We start from the raw sequence: 27,639 nt of genomic DNA, 5'->3' as shown, positions 1-27,639 counted from the left end.
ATATTAATTATTCCAATGATGTCTTTGCATTGAAGACAGAATAATTCTGTGTCTGAGAGAGAGAGAGAGAGAGAGAGAGAGAGAGAGAGAATGCTGGCACTGGGACTTGAACTTAGGGCCTAGGTGCTGTCCCTTTACTCTTTTGCTCAATGCCGGCATTCTACCACTTGAGCCATACCTCCAATCCTATTTGTTATCCTTTGATGAATGTCTTTCCTCAGAGGGTTTTGTCATACTATATTCCTAGCACCTAGCTCCATGCCTGGCATATAGTAAATGCCCAATATCTATTGAGAAAATGAATATAAACCAAGCATAGCACCCACCCATACTATTATTAAGGCTTCTTGAGCAAGAGAGCTTTCTTTCTTCAGGAAGTTGAAGGATATGTCATTTCACACCACAGACTTGATTGGTTACCATAGGGATGAATGGAAGAATCCTCACTGCTAGGCTTTGACAGTTTCCAAAGAAACAAACAGATCTTTATTTATTATAAAGGCTGCTAATATGCTGAAATGAATTATGTAGATATGAACATAAGAAAACATGAAAAATATTCTATCCTGATGGGATCAAGTATGGTGTTGATCAGTTAGCAAGACCTACCCCTTAAGATCATTGGTGTCAGGTAATTTTTGTTTTATTTCACAATCTCCCAAGTTCTGCTGTTGGTTTTCAAGCTCTAATCATTTTATTGGACATTCACTATTTACTGGCACCATGGTAGGACAGGAAATGCATACTGGGCAAGATAGACTGAAGCTTACCGTCACATAAAGAGAGCCAAGCTGCTAAACAAGTAAATAAAATCCTTCCAGACTGTCATGTGTGCGGACAAGGAGATTCTGTGATGTGTAAGAGGGCATTCCCTGCTACACAGTGGTCTTACCTGATCCAAAGTCCTCTCTGGGATAGCCTGTATCCTTATTCACCCACAGTACAAAGTATACATCATCAGTGCTTTCTTTTTGCTCGATGAAAAAAATAAAAGGATTTTATGTTTTAAAGTCATGGCTTCTTACGATTTAAATGTATTCATGTTCTCAAATTAAGTAACTGAGTAGGAAAAGCATAGGTTTTCTACAATTACTATAACCACTCAACTTCTTGGGCTAGTTTAGATGCATCCATAAAGGATTGAAGTGCTTTGTTCTCTGCAGATTCATCAATTGACAGAGGATCTGACTCATGCCAAGAAATTATTTTTCATTGGTTTGAGTGATAAGTAATACAAAGAACACATAAAACCTTAAAAGACAGCAATGACGAGATTATACATTTTGCAAAGAATAGGTGAGGACTCCCTCACTGATAATCATAGTAAAAACTGAGAGTAAAGTCAGCCATTTAGAGTTTCATTGGCCCAGAATAATTATGGATTAAATAATTGCTGAATGAATAGTTGACACTTCAAGAAAATCAGTCAGCTGAAGTATGAGAACAGAGTCAAGGTGAAGGAGAAAATTAAACCTAAAGTCACTTGATTAGGAAGAAGAAAAGCCAGATAAAGGGCTCCATGAGCAGTATTCTCCTTATTCTGCTTTGACTAAGACTGCAGCCTTGTCAGAGGGGCCAGGAAGCTGGAGAATTCTCAAGAATTGACCCTAGCTGTCCCAAAGGGTCACACTCCCACTCCAGCTAGAATATCCAAAAAGAATAGCCAGTCTATCCAAGAGTATCTTAAAAAAGACTCATTTGTTCATCCTTTGTACTTCTGAGCAAAAGCCAAGTTGTATTGCTTTTAATCTAACAAATCATTGCTTGATTATGGGTCCTTAGTAGCCATTAATATATGAAACTGCATTTCACTGGATATCTGAATTACAGTTTTGCCTTTCACACTACCTCATTCAAGTTTCCAAAGAGGAAAACACCCTTATCTGATGTCAAGCAAGACAAACAATAAGCCTCTGGAATTGAACTGTGATGCACAATAGTTCATTATTTGGTGCATTGTTGGGTCTCCTGCTGTACCACCAGCCACTCCCTCTGTAGCAAAGACTTACTGTTTGTGCCAAAAGACTGTGTGATCTCTTGGATTCTCAATAATACCTACTACAGAGAATCTTAACTTCACAATGGCTGATTAGAATCCAGATAAATGCAGGAAGCAAGCTGAGGATTATCAGAAATGAGCAATTGACAGGAAGAGAGCCTGCTGACATAACATACACACATACACACACACACACACACACACGTGTGCATGCATGCATGCATGCATATCAACTGGGTAATCCAGAATTCAACAATGCCCAACTGAAACCTTGGATTATCTATATTTAGGAACTAAAATTCTTTAAAAAAGAATTGAGAATTGAACAATCACCAAGCATCCATTTTATTTGGTGCTTAGTTGTACAAAGGGGCCTGGAGTGAATAACAATTTCAGAGATGTTTGAACAGGTTTGGGAGTGATTCTTGGTACCTCTCAGCTAATGCTCACTTGCTTCAAAGAAAAGTTCCCCTAGGGAATACCACTATTGATTATTAACACACTAAGGCCACCAAATTAGGAGCTTCTAATCAGAAGAGCCACCTATAGCTGCACTGGCTCTACTGGAGTAGTTGGACAAGCTACCCAACATACAACTCATACCTCAGTTCTACAGGCACAAACACAACATAGAATTCCAAGTAGTTTGAGGGTCCTTCTCAAATCAGTTGTTTTTAACTCTGCCTATTGAAAGAGTTAGATTGTGAATGATCCAGCAGTGATGGAAAATATAAGCTTGTTTAAAATCAAACCTGTCAATTTCCAAATCATAGCCTGTTTCCCCAGAAACTTGGAGCAAGTGACAACCCCCCAAGCGTCACACATAGTGACAGTACCTACTTCACTAAGCTGATTGCTAAACCTCAACAGGTGGTAAATGTTGAGTAACTATAGCATACATAATAAGGGCTCCACAAATATAAACTGATTATTTCAGTAGGTTTTCAATAAACTACTAGAGGATGCCAGGCTCTTTCTATCTCTCTTCTATCTCAAATCAAATTACTATTTGTCCTTAAAGTGAATTTTTGGAGAATCAGAGATAGCCACATAGGGCTTAATGCTGTATTGGGCTATTAAATCATCTTAATCCCATGTTGGAAACCCAAGGCAATCTTAACCTAATGTTGAAGGGTTCTATTCAGAGGAAAGTGGTTAAACTTGTGAAAAGACACTGTGAAGTAACTTTCCATTCTATTACAACTCACACACATCATTGTATTCCTTACACAAACAATGCATGATACTTGTAGTCACCAGACATTTTCATTTGAAAGGGCACTGGGTTTCCCAGAAACATTTAGATTTAATGAAGCACTAGAAAAAGCAGGTATTGATCCTTGCCATCCTTCCTCACAAGCTCATGAAATTCTGACTCTCAGCTATCTTACTTGGGGGTTTGGTGTTTTTGGTAATTTCAAGAATATATATAGATATATATGTGTGTGTATATATATATATATATATATATATGTATATAAATATACATATATATATATCAGCTACAGCCAAGCAAAACACTTCAGATTTAGAAATCCATTCCAAGTGTTTCCAGTTTTATCTCTACAATAACATCATCGAGAATGAACCAAGTAAAACCCAAACCCTCTCAATGCATTGGAACGAATTAAAATGTTAATGGTTGATAGAAATTTAAAAGGGCAAATCAGAATACAGTACACATGAAACCCTTATTAAAATAGGTCACCAGGGATGAGCTGAACTACACTTACCATCATGCGTACCATTGGCATTTGTTGAAATCAAGCCCTGGCCTCGTATTTAAAAGCACATTAAGAAATATCATTGGGGGGCTGGGATTCTAGCTCAGTGATAGAGCACCTGCTTAGTGTATGCAAGGAACTGGATTTTATCCCCAGCACTGTAAAAAGGAAGGGAAGGAAGGAGTGAGGGAAAGGAGGAAAGGAAGGAGATAAAGAGGGAGGTAGGGAGGAAGAGAAGATCCACTTGAAGTCTCCATAAATGTACAAAGCTAAGGTGACATAAACCAGTGCCTGACACATTTTTGTCTGCGCACTCATGGAAAGTAGATGTAAATACATGCACACAACAGACATGCGCTTATGCATACACACACTTGCACTCTGTTTTCTTTCCTTTTTGGCCTTTGACCCATCTTTGAAATATCATTTGCCATATAATATTTATTTGAGAGCTTTTCTTACCCTATTCCATCTCTTCAAGGTAGTTCTTCTGTGAATGTCAAACTCTTTGATATGTCTCAGTCTCTAACAAGCTCTGTTGCAAACTCCATGTCAAACGGACAATCTGATGATTCCCTTCCTTACATCAATACAAATTCTTTTGCCTTAAATCATGTTTTCCAGGACTCAAAGGAACTGTCGCGTGTGAAAGCTAAATACCCTCACTTCATGTGGCTTCAAGAACTGAATAAAGAAACCAGCCAAAGTCTTCAAACCTGAGTGCCTTCACCTCCAAATGATACAGGCACTCACGTGCCATAATAAATGTACTTAATTCAGGTGTGCAGTGCTTGTTTTTCTCCTGCATGTTGATTCTAGGTCTCCTTTCTCATTTAAAAAATATGCATTTTGTGGAACTTTTCATTTTTTATTGTATACAAAGATGCCCATATTGTCTCTTCTTTATATTCTGACCTCATACCCCTTTTCTTTGTTCTAACAATTAATATATCTGTCTTGTTCACTGTTCGAGATGACTCTTTACCAGCAATAAAGTAGGCTTTTATCTAGCCAGCTCTCACTCTCTCCTGGAAAATATTAAAAAATCAGCCAAAGCATACTTCATCCATGTACACTTGGGTCAAAATTTGTTCTCAAAACTATAACCCAACTATGTCTCATGTACAATAACCTTTACAAAATCTGAATTTACTTGGATTTCAGGGAACAACTCTGAAGCAGTAAGAACTACTCCACATTTCCTTCCTGTTAGTTTACCAAGAAGTATAAATTATGATACTGATACCTTCATTTCCACAGGTGTTTTCATCTGGACAATTCATGCTTCATTATCGTGCCACTATTCTGTCTTGGGTTCGCCCTTGGCTCCTGTGACAAACATGGGGTTCAGATCCAGACGCCAGGAAGGAGAGGTACCCCAACTTCTGGAAACATAAATTCTCCACAGCTCCCACCCCAGTCTCCTGGCCTGTCAAAGATGACAGGTGACACAATCCTATAAAATCTCTGTGTTTCAGCTTCCGGGTGGACCCCCTTCTTACTGGAGGGGTAGGCAGTGGCTTCAAGGGGCTGCTTTTAGAACAGCAGTGGTGGCAACAGTATTTCAGGGAAACTGCGAAGCCCAGGAATGAGCTCAGGACCTTTGACCTTTATGTCGGAATTGGGAGGAGTGGAGCCTAGTCATTCATATTTAACAGATACTACAGGTGGCTCCAATGCACACTCACGGTTGAAAACAATTGCTGCAGCCATTTGGGGGAAATGTGGAAGCTGCAGAGTGAGGAGAGCAGTCTTGACATAGCTAGAGCTAGAGAAGTCTGTGTGGGCAAGATGCTAGACTTTATGAAGTGAATCTTTATAGTTCAGGGGTGGGAGAGAGGCCAAGTCTTCAGAGGCAGGAGCAGCTTGCCCACTGCTCAGTCCCTTTGCCTGGAAGTGGTCATACATGTATGCTATAGTTAAAGAAGGAAAAGAAGTGCTAAAAACAACAATGAAAAATTACAAACTTGTTCCAAGTACCCTGTGTAGGTCTAAGGAATTATGAAAATGGCACATCCTTGGATTATTAATGGATGTTAATGAGAATCATTTAAAACAAAGCAAAATTAGTCTTCAGTAGGAAGCCTCAATGTATTATTATTATTTTTAATATCTAAAAGCTAGTAACTTAAACATCTGTCCTAATGGTGATGCCTACCATAAATAATAAGTTTTTTTCTCAATGTTTTATTTCATATTCAGAAAAGACACTAGTTGGCTTAAAGTCTCCAAAATTTTTGACCCAGGAGATTTATATTTGTTATGTAAGAGAAATTAGCTTGGCACTTGTAGCTCATGCCTATAATCCTAGCTACTTGGGAGACTGAGATCTGAGGATTGAGGTTTGAAGATAGTGTGGGCAAGCAAGTCCAGGAGACTCTCATTTCTAATAATCTACCAAAAAAGCTGGAAGTGGAGCTGTGGCTCAAGTGGTAGAGGACCAGCAGTAACCTTGAGCACAAAACCTCAGGGACAGTGCCCAGGCCCTGAGTTCAAGTCCCAGAACCAGAAAAAAAGAAAAAGAAATAAATCACTTACCAGTCTAAATTGATATTAGATCACCAAATATTTAGCTTGGGGAATCACAATACACTGTTTTATAGTAAAAACAACTTTCAACTGTACCAATACTAGTGAAAATAAAGCCTAGTATTATTTAGCAAATACTGTATATTATATACATGGAGCTGTCCTGAGAATGTCATATACCCTGTTGTATTTAATGCTATGAAATTATCTTAAGAATAACCTTATGAAAAACCTTATGAAAATTAAGCATTGTTGTCCTCATCTTGTAAATGAGACACTTGGGTTTAAAGATGTTAAATAATTTGTCCAAGGACATAAAATTACTGAATGATGGAGGCAAGATACAAACTGTAATCCTAGATACTGTGCTTTTACCCACATTAAGTATATTTTGAAAATAATACTGGACCTTAGGGATTGAGAAGGTAGAAAGCACTGTGGTCTAGTGAAAATATACTTTAAAAATTAAAATTTAGGGGCTGGGAATTTGGCTTAGTGGTAGAGTTCTTGCCTAGCATGCATGAAGCCCTGGGTTCGATTCCTTAGTACACGTAAACAGAAAAAGCCAGAAGTGGCACTGTGGCTCAAGTGGTAGAGTACTAGCCTTGAGCAAAAGAAAAGAAGCTCAGGGACAATGCCCAGGTCATGAGTTCAAGCCCCAGGACTGGCCAAAAAAAAAAAAAAAAAGGAATTTAGCCCTCTAGAGTTACTAAAAACGAATAATCAATCACTCATTGAATGCTCAATCCGTGTCAGGGTTAGAACAAACTGTGGTCCAAATTTTGTTTCATTTGATCTTCACAACAACCAGAGAAGGAAGTCACTATTGTTGTCTCAGTTTTACATATAGCAACTGCAATTCAGGATTTAAATAATAAGCCATGTTCTTATTAAAAACTTCACCAATTACATGATTAAATGGAAGATGTCCATAAAAATATAGTGGGTAGCCGAGCACCGGTGGCTCATATCTATAATATTAGCTACTCAGGAGGCTGAGATCTGAGGATTGCAGTTCAAAGCCAGCCCAGGTAGGAAAGTCCATGAGATTCTTATCTCCAATCAACTACCAGAAAAACTGGAAGTGGCACTGTGGCTCAAGTGGTAGAGTGCTTTCTTGTGCTGAAGAGCTGAGGGACAGCGCCCAGGCCCAGAGTTCAAGCCCCATGATGCACTATATATATGTATATACACATATATATAGTTGGTAAATACTCCTAGTAAATGTTTCCCATAATTATGGTTCTGAGGACAAGAATGGTGTTGGTAATTATCAGTCCATGGTCTTTCTAGTTTCTTACTTTGCTTCCAAGATATCTGAGGGTAGAAATTTGGGGACAATACATTGCCATGAAACAGAAATAAGCCCACCAGCCATCTCCACATTTAGAATAATCAAAGTCTGCACCACTGGCTAGAAATTGTGGCCTCCAAGATTCTTCTATGTAGCAACAGGAACAAAAAGTGATCTTAGAAGTGAGGTTCATGTCATACCCAATCTAACAATCAAAGGGCTAAATTCATGCACAGAAAGACAAATACTCCTATGTGGAAGCATAAAAAATGTTGACTTCATAAAAGTAGAGACCAGAAGCTGGGTACTGATTTCTCACAACTGTAATCCTAGATACTCAGGAGGCTGAGATCTGAGGACCACAGTTTGAAGCCAGTCCAGTCAGGAAAGTTTGTGAGACTCTCATCTCCAATTCATCGCAAAGCTGACAGTGGAGCTGTTGCTCAAGTGGTAGAGCACTAGCCTTGAGCTGATACCTAGGACCTGAGATGGAGTCCTAATAGCAGTGTGTACGCGTGTGCACACACACACACACACAGTGTAGACAGTAGAGCAATGGTCACAAGAGACTAGAAAAAGGAGCAAGGGAGATAGATGGAGGTAGAAAATGGAGTGTGGGGGCTGGGAAGGTGGCTCAGTGGTAGAGCGCTTGCCTTGCATGCAAGAGGCCCTGGGTTCGATTCCTCAGCACCACATAAGCAAAAAGAAAAAACCCGAAAGGGCCCAATGGCTCAAGTGGTAGAGCGCTAGCCTTGAGCTGAAGAGCTGAGGGACAGTGCCCAGGCCCAGAGTTCAGGCCCCATGACCGGACCCAAAAAAAAAAATACCCAAGAAAATGGAGTGTGTTTAGATGGGTGGTGAAGATATGACCCAGTGTTACAAGCCAAAGCAAAGCAATGGGGGATAGATGCACCCAAAGAATTTTGGAGAAAGGGTGTTAGTGGCCAATACCTTAGACAGATTTAACAAGAACTTATTCTTTCCCACAAACTCTGAGATTCTCTTAGGTTGAGTGTTCAGTAGAAAGTAGTTTCATGTGCAAATATCATGGAAAATGCTGTTTTAGGCCCTTTGCCTTTCCTCTACCACAACTAGATATGGGATTATAGGAAGCTGATTAACTCTAAGGCATATATTTCCTCCTTAAGAAAACAAGCATAAATACAATTTTGTATTCATATTTGTTGTGTGTGGTAGGTTGGCGATGTGCAAATACTTTGCAGAAATCTAAAAGCCCCTCACAAGTAAAGGACGGCTCTACTGTTTCATGTGTCTCCTTCTATGCCCCAAATGTGGGCACTTTATATCAATCCCCGTAGCCTAGGTGGTTCACGAACAGACTAATATAAAAGGTAAGAGGGAGAAGAGTCTTTAAACTCAGCAGTTACCAGCAAGACCAAAACATCTGGGTAACTACTAAGTTGTTTTGATGGTTAAAAGGAGTTCAGTTCCAGTGGTCTTACTTCTCTATAAACTTGGCAAATACCAAATACCAGGTCAGTTCTTATCAGTATGGAATGGCCAGAGACACCTTTTTTTGTTTTTTGGCATTTTTTTTGTGAAAATACTGTACAGAGGGGTTACAATTACCTTCCCATCCCTCCCCCCCGCCAAAGTTGTAAAGTTCATTTTTCGACATAACAACTTGTACATCTCACTGTTGCAATGGGTCCACCTGTATCCCTAAATAAACTATTTGTTTTTTCCCTTCCCCTCCACAAATTATACCAATATCAAATACAGTGAAAGCAGGGGTTATATTGTGGGGGAGGAACATACAAAGCAACAAAGAAATCATCTTATAAATATGTTAGAAACAATTGCAAGAAAGAAAAAAACTTTTGAATCCTTATCTTGGGGTTCGTTTCACCTAACATCAGCTTATCTGACCTTTTCTGCTTGTCTCAGACATAAACTAGTTATTGCAAATAAGGGAAACCATGATCAAGAAAATGTGGTATATATACAAAATGGAATTCTATGCCTCCATCAGAAAGAATGACATTGCCCCATTTGTTAGGAAGTGGAAAGACTTGGAAAAAATTATAGTAAGTGAAGTAAGTCAGGCCCAAAGAAACATAGGTCCCATGGACACCTTTCTTTGAAAGCAACAAGGAACATAACCAAACTACTATGTCTATCAACAAGACATAGGCACTCAGTAGCTCTATCAAGAGGTCTCACTGTTATTTTTCCTAAAGTACCTTTGGGTTCCTATTCCATTTTTAGATCCCAAATTATTCTTCCCTGATGGTCTACCCTAGAGAGCAGAATTTGTCCTACGCAAAGATGAGGACAGTCGTAAAAGGAGGTATCATGAAGGTTATTTTTATGTAGGGAACAAGAAAGAAATTCCATCTGGAATTCACCTTGGAGAGATAGAGAAAAGATTCTATTTCATATTATTAACCGATTTTACCCTTATTGGAAGAATTCTACCAAGAAATAAAAGAACAAAGACATAAAAATCAAGGGAACAGTTTCTTCAATGACTTTACATTTATCTTGGACTATTTCCTTCAAGTTATTCAATGGCTTTGGGATAGGATATTATTATTCTGGTTCTTTTCTTAAAATATTTTGTAAATCCCCAAAGAACAGATAAAAGTAAAGCAATGATCATGCTAATCTAAGTATAAGTTTTCCTTGGATCTGTATTTGGAAATGCACATTCATTCTCTGAAGTCAGCAGTTGTGGGGAAAGAAAACTATATGACTAACCATTCAACCTCTGGCTCTGGTTCGAAGTCCTATTACCCAAGGTAACTTTCCGTGCTCTAGAAACAGAGCACATGAAATCAAGCAGGGCTTCAAGGCTTCTCAGACATTAAACACACCATATACTTTCTAAAGAAAGCCAAGATGATCTCAGAAGAAGATTCTGGTGTTTTCTCACTCACTTTTCTCTGGTAGGACATGCCCACAGGATCATGAACAGCCACACTGCAACACACTCTCCTGTTTCCCTGTCCCATGTGCACACCTCTCCAGTCAGTCTGGTTGTCACTAATCCACTGATTAAGTATTTTTAAGACCCATGTTGGCAACACATGCCAGAGATTCCTTCAGGGTAATTGAAACCACCTTCTCTGTCTATAAACACAGGTTGTGAGATCGTTCATGTGCAGAGGGGCTGGCTATGACCACCGGCTCTAGGGCATATTTTTCTTTTTTTTTTAGATAGGGTTTCTGTCGTTGCTCTGTCATTGCAATTGATTTTCACTGACTCATCCAGACCTTGCCCAGCCCCCCCTGTGGAAAGAACGGCTGAGGTCAGAGATATCATCTTACCTTGTTTCAGCCAAGAGACAAGGACCCAGGGGCACCTGAACCTAATGCCCAGCTCATTGCTAAACCTTTTACCAAGACCTCAGGGTGAGAGACCTTGAAAAGGATACTTGCTACAGAATTTGGCCGTGCTAACATCCCCTGATTGCTACTCTTTAAGAGTTCAAGCTTATTTTCACTTGAATAATTAGTACAAGAACGTGGAATATGCACTACATTGATAACCATTCCATGAACTGTTTTTCAATGACAGCTTTATTTTTTTCTTATGAAAACAATGAATATGCTCATTCACAACTGTCAGGCATTATAAGAAATAAGAAAGTAAACTGCAAATTACTCAAAAGTTCTTCACTCTAAATCATTTTGATAGCCCTCTTTTCTTTATGTACACACAGAAGTTTTTATAAGAGGATTCATACTATATGTACAGTTTTGATCACAGATATGAATATCTTTACTTAGATCATCCCTTCCCCTTCATAACCAATTTTGATAATGTTTTCTATAGTTTTTCTTATTGATGTCATAATACACCAACTCTTAGAACACAAATAAGGTTTTGATTGATCAATGAATTTTGCCAAATAAGGTTAAAGAGTAAAATGAAAGAACAAGTGTAATGTTTCTCTCTCTCTCTCTCTCTCTCTCACACACACACACACACACACACACACACACACACACACAGCATAAAGAAACCTATCAAACCCTGTTGGAAAAAATGAGAGGAAGGAAAACGACCAATTGGAATATGGTGGAGGGAGAGAATTCATTCCAAGTGCACTATGTGCATGTATGGAAATATCACAATGGAACTACCTCATAAATATATATTAACTGAAAAATAAAAAAGCCAAAAGCCATGTGCTGGTTGCTAATACCTGTAATCCAAGCTACTCAGAAAACTGAGATCTGAGGATGACAGTTCCAAGCCAGTACAGGCAGAAAAGTCCATGAGAGACTCATTTCCAATAAATTACACAGAAAAAGCTGGAAGTGGCATTGTGGCTCAAGTGGTAGAGTGCTAGCCTTGAGCAAAAAGAAGCTCAGACAGCACCTAGGCCCTGAGTTCAAGCTCTAGGTCAAGGAAAAAAAAAAAAAGCAAAAAAGAATGAATGAATGAGCAAAGGGTAAATAGAAGAAATTCAATATGCTTACAGAAATCACATCGCACATTTTTATGTCCCTTATATCTTTTAAAAATCCTTAAGTAGTTGTACAAGAGTTTCAATTCAACATATCCATTTATGAATACAATGCATCTTGATCAATGTCACTCCTTTAATCACTTTCCCTCATCTCTCCCAATCCCACCCATCCCCTCAATTTATCTAGCTTCACTTTCACATATACACATTGAATTATATCATTAAACTTTAATTGAGAAGACCTGGCTTTACCATCGTTATAGGGATCTACAAATTGAATTTCCCAAGCAAAGAATCCATGTAACTGGCTGCTGTTCTAACTTCAGACAAGTTATCGATCTACTCTCAAATTCAAAACCATTTGCTAATAATCTGCCTATCAAAAACTGCATTGTCCTATGTTGGGTAAACTAAAGAAGCACAGCTGCCTTCCAGGGGTATCTGTCCTGTAAGGGAGACAATGTGCAGTATCTGCCTCTTCCAGGCTGACTGGCTAAACTCAGAATTGAGTCCTCATACTTGTAAAATGGTGATAGTATTTATAGCTCATAGAATTGTAGTGATTAAGGAAGAGCTAGAAGGTTCCAGAAAAGGACAACAGCAGAAACCAGCTTTGGGGGTTTGAAGATCAGTTAGGGGACACTAGCAGTAAACATTAAAGTTTGTGAGCACAGAAGAAAGCAAGAAACAGACTAAAGAAAAGTAAGAGAAATACATATATACATTTGCCTATTCAGTGTGTGCCAAAGTCTACATCAAAGCCACCCAGATGAATGACTCAAAGGCAACATACTTGTCCAGTAACTGGAAAAAGACCTGGCTTGTCTAGCAGGCTCAAATCCAAGTTTCTAAAACTTAAGAGGAAAAATTCTGATCGGAAAATTTCCATCTCCAATTGTGCTGAGAAAGCTTAGGGACTGAGTAAGTGTTGGCAGCAGAGCCCGATATGATGATAAGACAGACTGTGCATTTTTATCACAGAGCAGAGTTCAGATCCTGGCAAGACCTTAGTGATTTTTTTTTAATCCCTGGTCTTGCAGAGTGACTGGAGAAGGAAGTAGAAATTAGTTGCAATAGGAGATGTCTCATGGAAAACCTGAACTGCCCAATCCCTTCTGTGAGTGAGCAGGGACTCACCCTCCATCTCCTCTCTTTTTAAATGAACACCACTGACTAATTCCAGGGAGCATGACCCTGTGGATCTACCCTAATTAAGATTCTCATTCCTCCCCAACTTGCCTTCAAGACAGAACTGGAGGGAATGAGAAGTAAAATTTAACAGTATGCCCCCGAACTTAGTGTTTCTAGAAGGCACTTTAGCACTGTAACTCTTTTGAGAAGGGTTGCTGAGTAACCACCTCAAGTATCTATACACTCAACTGTCGGTCCGTCCATCCATCACCCATCCACACATCATTCATTCATCCATTCATTCATCTAGTCATTCTTTAACTTTCTGGCAAATAGGTCACACACTGGGTATCAAGTTTTAATACTTTATAATGGCCAGGCGCAGGTGGCTTACACCTGTAATCCTGGCTTCTCTGAAGGCTAAGATCTGAGGATAGTGGTTCAATGTCAACCTGAGAAGTAAAGTCTGTGAGACACTTGTCTCCAATGAGCTACCAGAAAACCAGAAGCTATGGCTCAAAGTGGTAGAGCACTATAACCTTGAGTGAAAGAGCTCAGCAACAGCATCCAGACCCTGTGTTCAAGCCCCGTGACTGACAAAAAAGAAAGAAAGAAGACAGACAGAAAGCAAGCAAGCAAGCAAGCTAAAGATATGGTGTGGATTCATTATTAAAGCAAAAACTCAATATAAACAATGTAGACTGCTAGAGTGGCTGGTAAATTATGATTCAACTATAGAAGGCTATAGCGTATTGTATTTGTTAGGCCAGAACCAAACTAACCTTAGATATGATTATCATTTTACATATAATTCTAGCATTCACCCATTCATCTAGTATAATTTCTCTGTCTCTCTCACACACACATGCAACACACAAACACACACTCATGCACAGACCCTGGAAGAAAGTATTAAAGTTATTCATGTTAATTGTGTCTTGAGCTAGAAGTAAATTTGATTTTTTTCCAACTTTCCTCTATAGTCCAAATATTCATCATTGAGCATATACATTGTTCTCTCATGTCATTCATGCTTTCCTACTCAGTATTTTTTTAAAGATTTACATTCATATGCATTCTTATGTTTATTTCCTATGTAACTTCCCAACAGAATATATAGCCTTATGGCAGTATAACTAATATTGGGTTATATTCTAGTTGTTTGTTTTGTTTTGGAGACAGTGCCACCCTATGTAACCTTGTATGCAGAATCTTCTGCTTGAGCCCTGTAAACACTATGTGTGTGTTACCACACTAGGATTTTTTAAAAGCACAATGCCTAAGATATCATACATAGTTTAAGAATGACTGTTGAGTGAATAACTGGAGGATTTTATCAAACATTTGGTTACATTTCTTATCTCCAGCTCATCTCCTCAACTAACAGCCTAGGCTTACCTTTATCTCTAAGTATCACACAAGACTCCATTCTCCAATATGGAAAATCTCTCCTACCATTCTCTACATCCAGCATCCCACTCAACTATTTCTGGCCAGTTAAGCTTACTTGTAGCCCTTACTTTGGCCACTCACAATTCAATACTTTTGAACTTTTTTTGGGTTCTTAATTTTTTAGGATAAAATTCAGCAAATTGGTCCTCTGGCTGCCACCTGATTTTGTAGATAAGTTTTACTAGAACAGTTAGGACGGAAAAAGCCCAAGCTGTTAGTAATCTGGTCCTCTGCAGGACAAGTTTTACAGAAACAGAATATTCTCATAAGTAAAAAGAGAGAATACTAAATGTTCATCCTATTAGGTTATTCTAAAGGCACTGTAGATTCCAAAGTAAATGTTAAAAAGCAGCATAGAATAAAAATTATTGTAATACACCTAAATTTGTCTTAAGACAAATTTGTGTCAGAGGTACCTGCCTTAATTTCTGGGTCTGCTGGCTGACTGATGATATGCAGATTATACAACTGCCCCAAACCTATGTTTTATCACCAATGCAGTAGAAATTCAGGTCTTACTTCCCTCATTTCTTCAATAAATGGGTAATAAATGAGTGCTGTTTACCAAGCATTGAACTAAGAGATGGATAGTGGCAGTAAAGACCTTAAAATCTCACCAAATTCAGCTTCAATTATATACACTTTTGAGAATTGCTATGAGGAATACAGACACAGGCACACACACAGACACAGACACAGACAAACAGACAGACACACACACACCTAGTTCATACATATAACACAATTGGTAGTTTAGATAGATACAAACTATAGATAGGTGATAGATTATAGGTAGACAGACAATAGACAGATGACAGATAGATGTTAGACATAGATTGCCAGATAGATGATAGAGACAATATGTATAGATATAAGTAGTCTATCTCTATATCTATCTATATCCATATTAGATACAAAGCACTTAACCCAATTGTGTTCTCTTGAGAGCTATATTAATATAGTAGCTCTTCTATCTCATACAAGTACACTAGAAGTTCTCTTAACAGACCTCTAATCAGCTAATTCACTGGGTGAAAATGTACCTTGCATTTCCTCTGTAACATGGGCCAATAGCATACTTTGTAAATGAAGTTCATCAGCAGACTGGTGCCTAGCACACAGGGCCAATTATGCTTCTGTCTAGCTGCATGTTTACTGAGAATTGGTGTGTTTGTCCTCACATCTCTTGCTGTTGTTGCTGTAGATTAGTGTCATGGGAGGCGATGGAAAAAGAATGTGTGAAAAGAAGAAAAGGATTATTTCATCTGAAAGGAAAGTTGATGCTTCCAAAGGATGGCCACCAACTATTGAATTAAATCTTATAAAGACTAATTGGAAAACAATCATAAAAATCTGTAATAAGATTGCTTGTGGGATGTCTAATCTCTCACTCTATCCCAAGTAAATAAACATTGGACATGTTTTTTTTTAATATCATTTGGGTGTTATTTGTGCAAGAAAAACAAATTAACCCACGATCATCAGATAAAGCGCTATTTATTAATTAGGCTTTGGACCAACATTAATGAATATGGGAGGTCAGGGATGGTAAGAGGAAACAAAGGAGGAAGCAACAATACTTGATAAGAAATGTACTCATTACCTTGCTCATGTAATTGTAACCCCTCTGTATGGTATTTACACATTAAAAAAACTTATTAATAGAAAATGAATACTGTTTAAAATGTGTGTCATTATTTTTTTGTTTTAACTGTTTCAAATGCAGTCAGCTATGGGTCTCAAATGCATGGGGGTGAGGGGGATTCTTTTGTGTTCATATAATCCTCACATTTAAGGGACAACATGCTGCTACATCCCCTGTCATATTTTTTAATAAGTATTTTATTGTGAAAATACTGTACAGAGGGGTTACAGTTACACGAGCAAGGTAATGAGTCCATTTCTTATCAAGCATTGGTGCCTCCTCCTTTGTTTTTCCCCTACCATTCCTACCTCCCATCTCCACTATACTTCCCTCCCCCCCCAAAGTTGTAAAGTTCATTTTTTGACATAATGTCTTGTACATCTCATTGTTGCAATGGGCCCACCTGTATCTTTATTTAAACGATTTGTTTTTTTCCCTTCCCCTCCACAAATTATATCAACATCAAATACAGTGAAAGCAGGGGTTATACCGTGGGGGAGGGACATACAAGGCAACAAAGGAATAATCTTATAAATATGTTAGAAACAATAGCAAGAAAGAAAAAATCACTTGTGTCTTTGTTGCTGAGAAACATCCACCAAAATGGTATAAGCGATCTAAGGCCACAGAAGTAAAATCCACCTGAGCTGAGCAAGATCCAGGTGGGCTCTGACTCCCCCACCCCAGGCCACCTCATGAGAAGGCAGAGGTCCACACAGCACTGCCTGGCTCATGTGGGGACTTGCATTGGGAGCACAGTGTCCCCTCCACCCCATAGGCAGGGAGAGATCTGAGACAACAGTAGAGTCTAAAAGAGTTCAGTACACGCCTCAGCATCTCCCATACAGCACCTGGCAATGAATGTTTATTTCGGGTTGATGAGTTTTCTTCCTCAGTGGGGGGAGGGCAGTCATTGAGGCTGTGCTTGAGGCTTTATAAACCTCTGTTTGGTTTGTGGGGGTGGGGATGCTATTGTGCCTGTCAGATCAAGTCGTGGAGAGCTTAGTTTCATGACTGGCACTTGTTTCTCCCCTGTCAGTGCAGCAAGATGAGCAGCACTCTGCTCAGCAGATGGTTATTTGTTCCACCAGCCACCTTTGCTGCATCGCCGCTTCACTCCAGCCCAGGACCATCTCCAGTATTCATGCTGTAAGGCAGCTCCTGCCAAGAATTTTGCCAAATGGCTTCTCTCAAAGTCATGGGCTGCCCAGACAGCCTGGCTCCTCCATCTGCAGCAGCTTTTGGCAAAGAGATGGTTCTCTCGTTGGCTCTGCCTCTTGGCTGCACCACAGCTTTCTTGCCAGAAGAATGATCTGATCCTTCAGTAAGTACAGTCAGACCTGGAATTCTGGGGCCCTTTAGAGACTCTGTCCATGTTCCCCGAATCCCACTCCCAAGTGCAAGGTCCAGGTCAGAACATACCAGAGACCCCGTTGGTTACCTATAGAAATGTAAAGTATGGTAACAGAGAGCATGCCTCCTCTCCCCAACCTTCAATCTCATTATTAGTAGATTAGGAACTGGAAGCTCAGAGAGCAAAAGTGACTCATTATAGTGGTGAGTCTGAGAATTCTGCCCATGGCTTCTGATGTGTATTTCACATCACCACTTTCTCCTTGTTCGTTTTTGAACCCTCCATCAAAACTGAACCTTTTGTGTAGATATTGATTTAAAAGAGTATTGCTTTAGAAAAGCAAATTGATTTTTCCTTTGTGTCCACATCATAACTTTAGTGTTTTTGTTGTTGTTGTTGATGTCTGAGGTTTGAACTCAGGGCCTGGATGCTTCCTCTGAGCTTTTGTGCTCAAGGTTAGTGCTCCAGCTCCAACTTGTGTGTGTGTGTGTGTGTGTGTGTGTATGTGTATCTTCACACACTAAATTGGACTGCTTGCTCAAGAATATGGAGTTTAGAACTGGATATCACTAGTGCTTAACTGTTGGCTAATCATTTCATTCTGCTGAAATGTTTCGTTTAAAGAGAAAAAAGAACAGCATCAGCCTATAGCATTGTGAGGGATAAATGAGACAATACTTTTAGGACCAAAGCTTGTCCTTGGCACACAGAAAGTCCTTCTCAACTGCCATCAATCATTCTTGCTTATTCTATTTTATTTGTTCTGTAGGGAGAAATCAAACCTAGGTTAAACCTAGGTTTGAGCTACATTCCCAGCCTTCATTCTTACTTATTGACACTAAAATCCACAACAGCTGGGCACTGGTGTTTTATGCCTGTAATCCTAGCTATTCAGGAGGCTGAGATCTGAGGTTTGAGATTCAAAGACATCTTGGGCAGAAAAATCTCCAACATTTTTTATCTCCAATTAACTAGTAAAAAAAAAAAACACCATAAGTAGAGATGTGGCTCAGGTGACAGACTGCCAGTCTTGAATGAAAAAGTCAAGTAAGACCATGAGACCCCAAGTTCAAGCCCCAGTACTGGCACAAAATAAAATAAAACCCACAATTGTTTTAGTAGACACAATACTATGCACATAGTAGCAGGAATGATGCTAGATAGTTTTCTGTTTCTACATTAGGAAATTCAGGCTCTCAGCCTTGTGGCTAACAAAGTCACATAAATCACTAGAGAATCAGAGGTTTCTTCTTACTATTCTACTTAGAAATAGCAACCTGCATCTTTTAAGGTGATAAAATCAGAAAGGAGAATGTTTGAACAAAAAATAGATTATATATAGTACTATGATGTAGAAAGATATATTTATGTCATATAAATTGATGGCTAATCACTGTAGCATCTTACGTAATATAAAAGCTGGAAAAGATGATCAAATCGCCAGGGGACAACAAAACAAATTGTGGGTACAGTCATAACACAGGGTATACTGCATGCTCAGAAAGCAGACAGATGTAAGGGTTGATCTTTAAGACATATCAGGTGGGAGTAAAAACAAAGTACAAATAAATTAGGAAGTGTGTGCCTATTTATATAGCCACGCTCTCTCCTTCATGATGCACACTCGAGCTAGCAGACCCCAGCTTTCCCCAAGGTAAACCCTGCCCATATCCATCTAAACTCCACACTTCCTATTGGAGCTTACATACAGAAACCACCCCCCTTCATTTCATTATTTTATTTATTGAGTTAATTGGTTATTACAAGCAATCAACTCTTTTTTCTTCTAAGACACAGAACTCAAGAGTCTGGTCCCCTTGTCTCATTGCCCCTAACAGCTCTTTTTCCAATGATACCAGTGTTTAAGAACTGGTTTTCTATGGATTCTACATGTGCATATCTATTGTGAATAGTCCTAACTCTTAGTAAGAACTCAGGGTTCCTGGGTTATGGATGCCAAAGCTCATAGTAGCCTGTTCAAAACAATCTGTGCTTTCAACGGGTGAGTTACATCTGAACTGACTTCCAGCCAGATGCTAGAGTTCTCCTGCAAAGGCTGAAAGAAATCTGGTAGGGAAGACGACAAGTTGGATGAAAGCAAAGTCATCTTGTCATCAGTGGCGATTGAGGGAAACAGGAAGTAGTTCTGGCTTTTTGTAAGGAGGCCTCAGATACCTCTACATTTCTGTGAAGAGATGCATTTACCATCCAATAGCCACCGCTGTCCACTCCTTTTGCTGTGGCCCAGGCAGTGGTAGGAACTGACATCATCCCTGGGGAATGGGTATCAAGATGGCCTGGCGAGACTCTCAGCTTGTGAACTGCTTTGCCAATGGGTTGAGTAACACAGAAGAGGGTAATTTAAAATGCTACCTAGTTATCACAGCTTTGGTGCTCAACTCCACGAGTACTTCCTTTGCTTATCTACAGGAAAACATCAGCTAAGGAGTGCAGTGAGAGACTGGACTAGGTGAGGGAATTTAGTTCCTTCCTGATTAGATGATGGGAAAGGCCAGGAAAAGATGGATGTAGTAAATTTAGCAGAGCATCAAGGACATCAAGGTGATATCTCACCTGCAATGTCCTTAACGCATTCTCACAAAGAGCAAGAGATCAAAAGTCCAGGCTATTCTGGGCTCTGATTAGGCTATTTCACTTAAAATCAGTATGTTTGCTATACAGGTGTATTGACTACACATGTTTCTCTGTTTCTTTGTAAGGTAGAATATCTTATTCTAAAAAATGGGGCCAATATGTGACCATTCTCTCAGTTGTTGCAGGAGATTAGACGAATAATCATATGACAAAATACCTAGAAAAATGCCTGTAACATAGACATTACTTACAATATCTCAGTTGTCTTCCTTCAGCTAAATGTCTAAGTTGGACCTTTAGTTTCTTAAATGCAAATGCCAGAGTCTAGGAATGTCAGTCTACAGCTGTGCTCTTTTCACAGAAAATTACCAATATTTTGACAGGACAGGCCTAATATTATTCACCCCAGGTTCATCAGTGCATTTCTGACCAGCACTCATAAAAGAGCTTGGGATTGCCCCTTGGGACCTTGATTCTAATAATGAATACTTGCTAGTGATTTTCAATGCACTCTGGTTATTATGTTGAGTAGCAGAACATTTCCAGTCCCCAGAAAGGTCATTTACAATAGTATAAGGCAGCTTCTTCCCACCTTCCATTTCAGGTTTCTCTGAGAGCTTGAAGACTCATTCATATGCATTGCAATACTAGGATCTAATATTTGCATACAGATACCAAAGCAACTCAAGGAACCAGAGGCAGCTCTCCATCTAAGGACACAACCTCCTTTTATTTCTCCACTGCTTTTCCAGAAACTTCATATTAGAAGCCATTGTCATGCATCTTGCCAGACTTATTCATCCTAGCTTTCCATTTTCTTGAGCATGTGGGTTGGGGGAGGGCATGGGACCTTCACTTCCTCCCTAGTGGCCCTAAGAAGCTTCAACATTTCACAAGGCACTCCAATTTCAGGGTCAACACATCTGAGACTGGATTCTTCCTATTTTACCACATTGCTAAGAAATGTTCAAATATCATCATTTGAGTGATTTTAGTAGATAGCTAATTGTGGTTACCAAGATGCTTATGAAGTAGTTTTTGTTCCAATTTCTTTATGCCTAAGCCAAGATCAGTTTCTTTGTAATGTCTCACTCATTGCTTCAAATTTTGCTCTAGAATGTTCTTTCCCTAAGCATCTCATTTATTCTCATAGTTTTAAATACCTTTAATCCACTGTGATGTCCAATCCCAATTTTATATGTCATTTCTAGGACTTTCTTTTAAGCAAATGCCTACTCTGGAGTGCTACTGTGAAACCAGATGTCTCACAGGTCCTGTATTCAATTTCCAAAGCCTGCTTAACCGTTTCCCTGATAAATCCTCTCATTCTTATGGAAAAATCCTGGGATTCATACTTGACAAAACCTTTGCCATTTACACCCAACCCAGCACTTTAAATAAGTTTGTCACAGTTGCAATCTTTCTCTATGCAATTCTTTCTCTCCATCTTCACTATTACCACCATCCAAGGCTGCCACAGCACTGTCTCCTGGTTATCTCTTCCACTTTCATTCTTATTCATTTCACACTCCTCAGCCCTCTAATTTCACTTTAGACAACAGCCAGACTGAGTTCTTAAAAAACAAACAAAAACAAAGCAACAAAACAAAGAAACACCTTGCCATGTGTTGGTAGTTCATGTTTGTAATTCTAGTTCCTCAGAAGGCTGAGGTCTGAGGATCATGGTTTGAAGCCAGCCTGGGTAAGAAAGTCTGTGAGACTCCTATCTCCAATTAAAAAGCTGAAAGTGGAGCTGTGACTCAAGTGTTAGAATGCTAACCTTGAGCAAAAAAACCTTAGGGACAGTGCTCAGGCTCTGAGTTCAAGTCCCAAGACCAGCACACACCACACACACACACACACACACACACACAGACTTTATCACATTTCTCCTTTCATCAAAATTCTTTAATGGCTTTTGATCCCATCTTTGGATAAATTCCAAATTCCTTGTGGTCAATGAGGTTCAACATGATTTGGTCCCTAAATATCTCTCAGTCTCTTTTTACCCCAACATTAAAAAAATTTTCAAGCAGGCAGCCAATTTACTGAGCCAAAGAGGCTTACACCTGTAATCCCAGCTATTGGGAAAGTGGGAATTGGGAGGATAGTTGAAGGCCAGGTTGGGAAAAATATTAGCAGGTTCCCTATCTCAATAAAGAAAAAAGGAGGATTAAAGTCCACGCCAGCCCTACAAAAACTGAGTCTATCTTAAAAATAGAACTAAAAGGCTGTGGAAATGTCTCAAGTGGTAGAGCCTCTGCCTAGAAAGAAGGTGGCTCTGAGTTTGAACCCTAGTATAGTGAATATCTATAGATCACTTGGAATTTTTCATTAAAATTTTATATATATGTGTGTGTGTTATCATATTACTATCACCATTTCCTCCCACTAATTATTCCAAATTAAACTACAGGCTCCAGTCGAATTTTATTCCTTTTCACTCTTCCTCCATAGTCACCTTTCTTAATCTCTTCTTAATTCAGAACTGCTCCTTTAATTCTCAACTTAAACTATAGTGGGAGATACTTTCTCTGAAACTTATTTAAACTATACCCCCCTTTCCATGTTATATCTATATTCTCAAGGCATATGGACCTTTCCCGAATATCACATAACACAATGTATAACTACTTATTTACTTGCAAAATTATTTGTCTCGTGTCTCTACTTTCCCTGCTAGATGGAAAGCTCCCTGAAGACAGAGACCAGGTCCCTATTGGAATGTGCTGTATCAACTCTGCAAAAAAGACCATTGATATGAGTAGAAGGAATTAAAGGCAAAACCAATCAGTGATTTAGTTTTGGTGCTGGGGATGAAGCTTAGGGCCTTCCTTACAGCTGATAAGGACTCTACCACTGAGATACAATCACTCGCCTTCAATCCATAGCTTAAAAAAGTTAGCTTGTTTTTCCTTCACTATGTGCACACAGGACAATTCATTAAGGACTCTGAAGAAGGATGGAACTTACTTGTGGCCAAGAACTAGCAAGTACATTAAGGAAATTACTAAATGACAAGATCCATTGCTAGTGAATAAGTAAAGGAAGACTATGGGGGCTTTTTAGTGACCACTTATCTACCTCCAATGTCCCTTCCCCTCAAGGCCATCCAATCAATCAACATACAGTCTAAATCTCAATCAACATACAGGGAAAGAAAGATTGCATGTTTATTATGTAACATAGCACAAGTGATAGTGGTGGAAAGGAATGCCAGTAGCTATAGTTTGTTGAGCACTGATCTTTTTTGTTTTGATTTTGTTGAGATATGCTCACAGCTTATTATTTTATTATCATATTTAATTTAATTTTATATTTATAGTGTCTTGCCTAGGCTGGCCTGGAACTCTCATCTTCAAGCCCCTGACTCCTGTAGCTGGGATTAAAGGCAAACACCACCACACCTGGCTTTGGAGTCTGATTTGTATTAGATAATATCCCTAGTGATTTCTCCATATCAAAACATTCTTCTTAAGACACTGTTTCCATTTTATAGCCAAGGAAACTGAGAGCAGAATAGTTATTTTTAAAACATTACGCTTATGTGACTATTCTTGTCCCTACTTGAAAATGTGAGATTAACCTAGAAAACGCCTGTTATGGAGAGAGGGTTTTAGGGAGATCTTACAGAAACCTAAAAATACAGGGGGAAAAATATCCACACATAGATGAGAGAGATTTGACAAATGAATCCTTGCCTAAGAAACCTTGAGCCTCTTATTTCAAAAGGCCAATGGAACTATCAGGTTGATAGTTTGTAGTCATTCCAACTCCCTATATAGCCCCAAACAGACGCTTGTAAATTATCTCTTGAAAGAATTCTACTCAAGATACACTTAAAACCTTTGTGATCTTTCTGGTAGAAGCAGATAGTTAAAGGGGGACCAGGCAGCACAGAACTTCATAAAAGCACATGAGCTTCAGACAATCTTGCGTCTGAAGATTACATTATCACTGCATCGTGACCTTGGTAAATTATTAACATCTCCTGGCCTAGGTTGCATCAGTGAGTACCCCACTTAACAGGGTTTGGATATAATTGTTACAATAGAAAGGGCTCAGCATAGAGCTTGGAACACTGAAAATACCCAAAGGTGTTAACTTTAGGAAAGGAGAAATGATAGGAAAAGGTGGAGGAAGGCAATACATTTAATACCCAAAATTTAAAAAATATCATTGGAAATATGTTAACATCTTTAAGCAAATGTGCAGCCAGCCTTCTTTTTTTTTTTGAAAGAAAAGGAGAAAGATAGCGAAGGAGAGAGATGCTTAGCTGGATAAATATGCCTGCAGCTAGCACTTACAATGCAAATTGAGCTTAGAGTCCTTCACACTAACTACACAGCAAAACCCTTTCAGCTTTAAATAGCATACTGCAGTGTGAAATGATCTGAGCAAAGGGAAGAGGAAAAAAAAATCAGAGACAAATGTGAAGGAGAATTTGAGGAAAAAACAAAATCCAGCCTGTTGTATCTGCACAGGTAGGAAGAAAATATAGAACCATTCAAAGAAATAGAAAAATAAAGTCAGGTCTCAGTCAATAGGTTAATGAGTTCAAATGCAGAAGGGGGAAGAGAATGTGGGGGAAGAGATAACAGGGATCAGAATCTGAGGCTTGCCAAAGGCATGGAAGTGGTTCCTCAGGTGTTCCTCTGAAGGGGGAGGGGAGTGATCTCCCTCACTGGCCAGTATAACCTCATGGCTGTCCCCTGCTACAAATAGGTCAAGACCCATAGAACTTCTTGCTGGTATTTATGTGAGTTCATTTTTTTTTTCATTTCCATACCTTTATCAGGATTAAAGAAAGATCTGAGAGGCTATTTTTTTACATAGCAGAAAAAATATAAAGCCACAAAATAAGAATAAACATAAGTATTTGGAAGCAATAAGGAATGAAAACTTTTTAAATTGATTTCTTTTTACCCTGAGCCCTACTAGTTAGGCAAGTTCTTTTCCATTTGAGCCACACCTCCAGCTCTTGATTTCTTTTCCTTTACCTTTCTTGTATTCTTCAATTTAACAACTTGTCAATTTATGGGTACAACGTCTCTTGATCAAATCATACTCCTATACTTGGCCCCAATTTGGCCATCTTCTCAGCTCAGTAAGTGTCCTTTGCCTGGATAATGTAATACAGAACAAAACAGAAGGACAGTCATCCTCTTGCTTTGTGGTCATAAACAGTTTTCCCCAAGGCCAATTTCTCTGGTGGGTGTCATCTTTAGACAGGGTTAGTCATAGCTCTCTGGTCCCTGACAAAGCACCACTTACAATTAAATTATCAGATAAACACAAACAGCAAGTAAGGTGCTCAATATGAGCTGTATACAGAAAAAGCCTCTGCTAAGCTCCTGAAGGCCGGAGCTGGCAGCCTTGCTTATAATGCTGTGGACATCTTGGGCTTGATGCTCTCCAATAGCGGGGAAAAATGGAGAATCTATTTTTCCACAGCATTGGGTGTTCTTCCTATCCTAAACTTCCAGAGATATTTACAGAAGATGATGCCACCTTTACCCCCCAGATGGTATATTCTTTTTATATTCTCTAGAGCTTAAACTTTTACCCACCCCCATCACATTTCTCCAATCGCCTACTGATTTGATTAGACATTACACAAATGTTAGCCTTCAAGCCTAAGAATAATCTTCATATATGCTTTGTACAATCTTCCTAAACCCCTTTCACACCTATTTTCTCCTGAGGATACTGCCCTATGATCATGCAAGACTTTACATGTGTGGCCAAGGCTAAAGGCCTGCAGGTAGAATGTGAAGCAAAAATGCAAAAGTTTTCTCATTTAAATAAAATGTCTGCAATCGCTGCGGACACACGCGCGCGCGCGCGCGTGCACACACACACACACACACAGACACACACACAGAGAACGAGATCCACCTGCTGACTTTTCTTTCCCTGCCTGCCTGCACAGCACTCTTGCTAATGTCAGAACAAGCTGGTCGAGAGAGAGAGGGAGAGAGGGCGAGGAGGGAGAGGGAGAGGGAGAGAGAGAGAGAGAGAGAGAGAGAGAGAGAGAGAGAGAGAGAGAGAGGACAATTCCACCTCTTGGCAAAGCTCAGCTTGCTGAACCTCTCGCTTTCTGCTGGTTGTTGATTCAGCAGAAACTACTGCTGCAGAATTCATAATGGTGATTTTAAAGGCCCCACCGATCGCGTAGCTCGCCGCACGTGTCAGCCTTGTTCACTCGCCTCTGGAACACCATTTCCCCAGCTACATTTCCCCCCCCTTCTTTTAATTTCTTGCTCATTTACTTGCAAGGGGGAGGGAGTAGGAAGGGGCTCGCCCTTTTTGCGAAGGGCCTTTTGGGGGTTCGATTGTCTGAGCAGGTGACCTGGAGCCAGAGAGAGCTAGATAGGAGAAGGGGAAGGAAATGAAACCATGCCCTCCCTGCAAACCGCGGAGACACGACCTCGCTGCGCTCGGGGAGGGTCTAAGTGGACCCCTTCCCTTCTTCTCTTCCTCCAAGCCTCACTGGGAGTATCTTAGGGCGAGGTTTATTTGCCTGCCCAGGACCGTCGGTCTGGCAGGGAGCCGCGCCCTGAAAAGCCTAATCCCTCAGGGCTCCTCCCCGGGGCGCCGGGTCCACCTGCTGCTGAAGGCTGGGCTCGCCTGGCAGAGTCCGGCTGGAGGTGCGGCGCCCTGGCAGCTGCCCCGAGAACCGAGCCCGGGACCCCGCCCCAGCCCCAGGGCCCTAAGCGGAGTCCGGGCCCCTGAGCCCCGGGGCTGCCCAAAGCGCAACCCACAGCGATCCGCAACTTGCAACCCGGCCCCAGCGGCGGAATGCGGCCGGGCTGGCGGCGTTACCTTCGGTCGCATAGCTGTGGTCGCGCAGGAAACTGTTGTTGATTTTGCGGGTATCAATGTCCTCCTCCATTGACAGCAGGCTTACTTGCGTGGGAACCAGAAGCCGGCAGACAAGTATCCATGATCCCTCCCCGCAGCCAGCCTCACAGGAGAGGGGGGCAGGGGAGCCGGTGGGACTGCACCATGGTCCGAGCCTGAGGAGGAGACGGGGAGGCGGAGAGAGAGAAAAATAAAGATAAAAACCCGGCCAGGGAGCTGTCAGCCTCCTCCGCTCGGGCTCTCCGAGGCTGCGGCGGCTCCTCCCGCGCGCCGTGCGCTCACTTCAGCTCCAATTCCCAGCGAAGATGCGGCTGCGCCTGCCCGCGCCGCCTCCGGGTGCCGAGATGCGCGGTGCCCCGAGGGGTCGGGTCCCGCCCGTCCGCCCGCCCGGGAGGCGCTCACCAGCCGGGCTCACGAGATGCCCAACAGGTTCCTGTGGTTGGCAGCCGCTCCGAACGGCGAAAAGGAAATATCAAAAATCAAAATCGAGATCCCGCCTGGCCCGGGGAAGATCGGGCAGCCGCGACAAAATGGTGCCTCTCCGGACGCAGGCTGCAGTGGCGCGATGGCAGGGGCAGGATCCGGGCTGGCCTGGTGGGGATGCGGGTGCGGG

General features: G+C 40.5%; 1 protein-coding gene across 6 annotated transcripts in view; it reads right to left on the bottom strand.

Annotated features, from left to right (window-relative positions):
* Positions 1 to 27,639, bottom strand: part of Ppp2r2b (protein phosphatase 2, regulatory subunit B, beta) — a 473,748-nt gene that overhangs the window by 245,917 nt on the left and 200,192 nt on the right. For 2 of the 6 annotated variants that reach the window (XM_013025502.1, XM_013025501.1), the window contains exon 2: positions 26,988 to 27,181. The exons of 2 other annotated variants lie outside the window; for them this stretch is intronic. In XM_013025502.1, coding sequence (XP_012880956.1) covers positions 26,988 to 27,181 — 194 coding nt within the window. Of the gene's footprint in view, positions 1 to 4,969; positions 5,053 to 26,987; positions 27,637 to 27,639 lie in introns of those variants that run through there. 2 more of the 6 variants (XM_013025505.1, XM_013025506.1) reach the window with 2 other exon arrangements.

This window comes from Dipodomys ordii, unplaced genomic scaffold, assembly GCF_000151885.1.
Source record: "Dipodomys ordii isolate 6190 unplaced genomic scaffold, Dord_2.0 Scaffold85, whole genome shotgun sequence".
In the NCBI taxonomy this organism is placed as follows: domain Eukaryota; kingdom Metazoa; phylum Chordata; class Mammalia; order Rodentia; family Heteromyidae; genus Dipodomys; species Dipodomys ordii.
The sequence above is the reverse complement of the archived record's forward strand: the minus strand, read 5'-3'. Positions and strand labels throughout refer to the sequence as shown.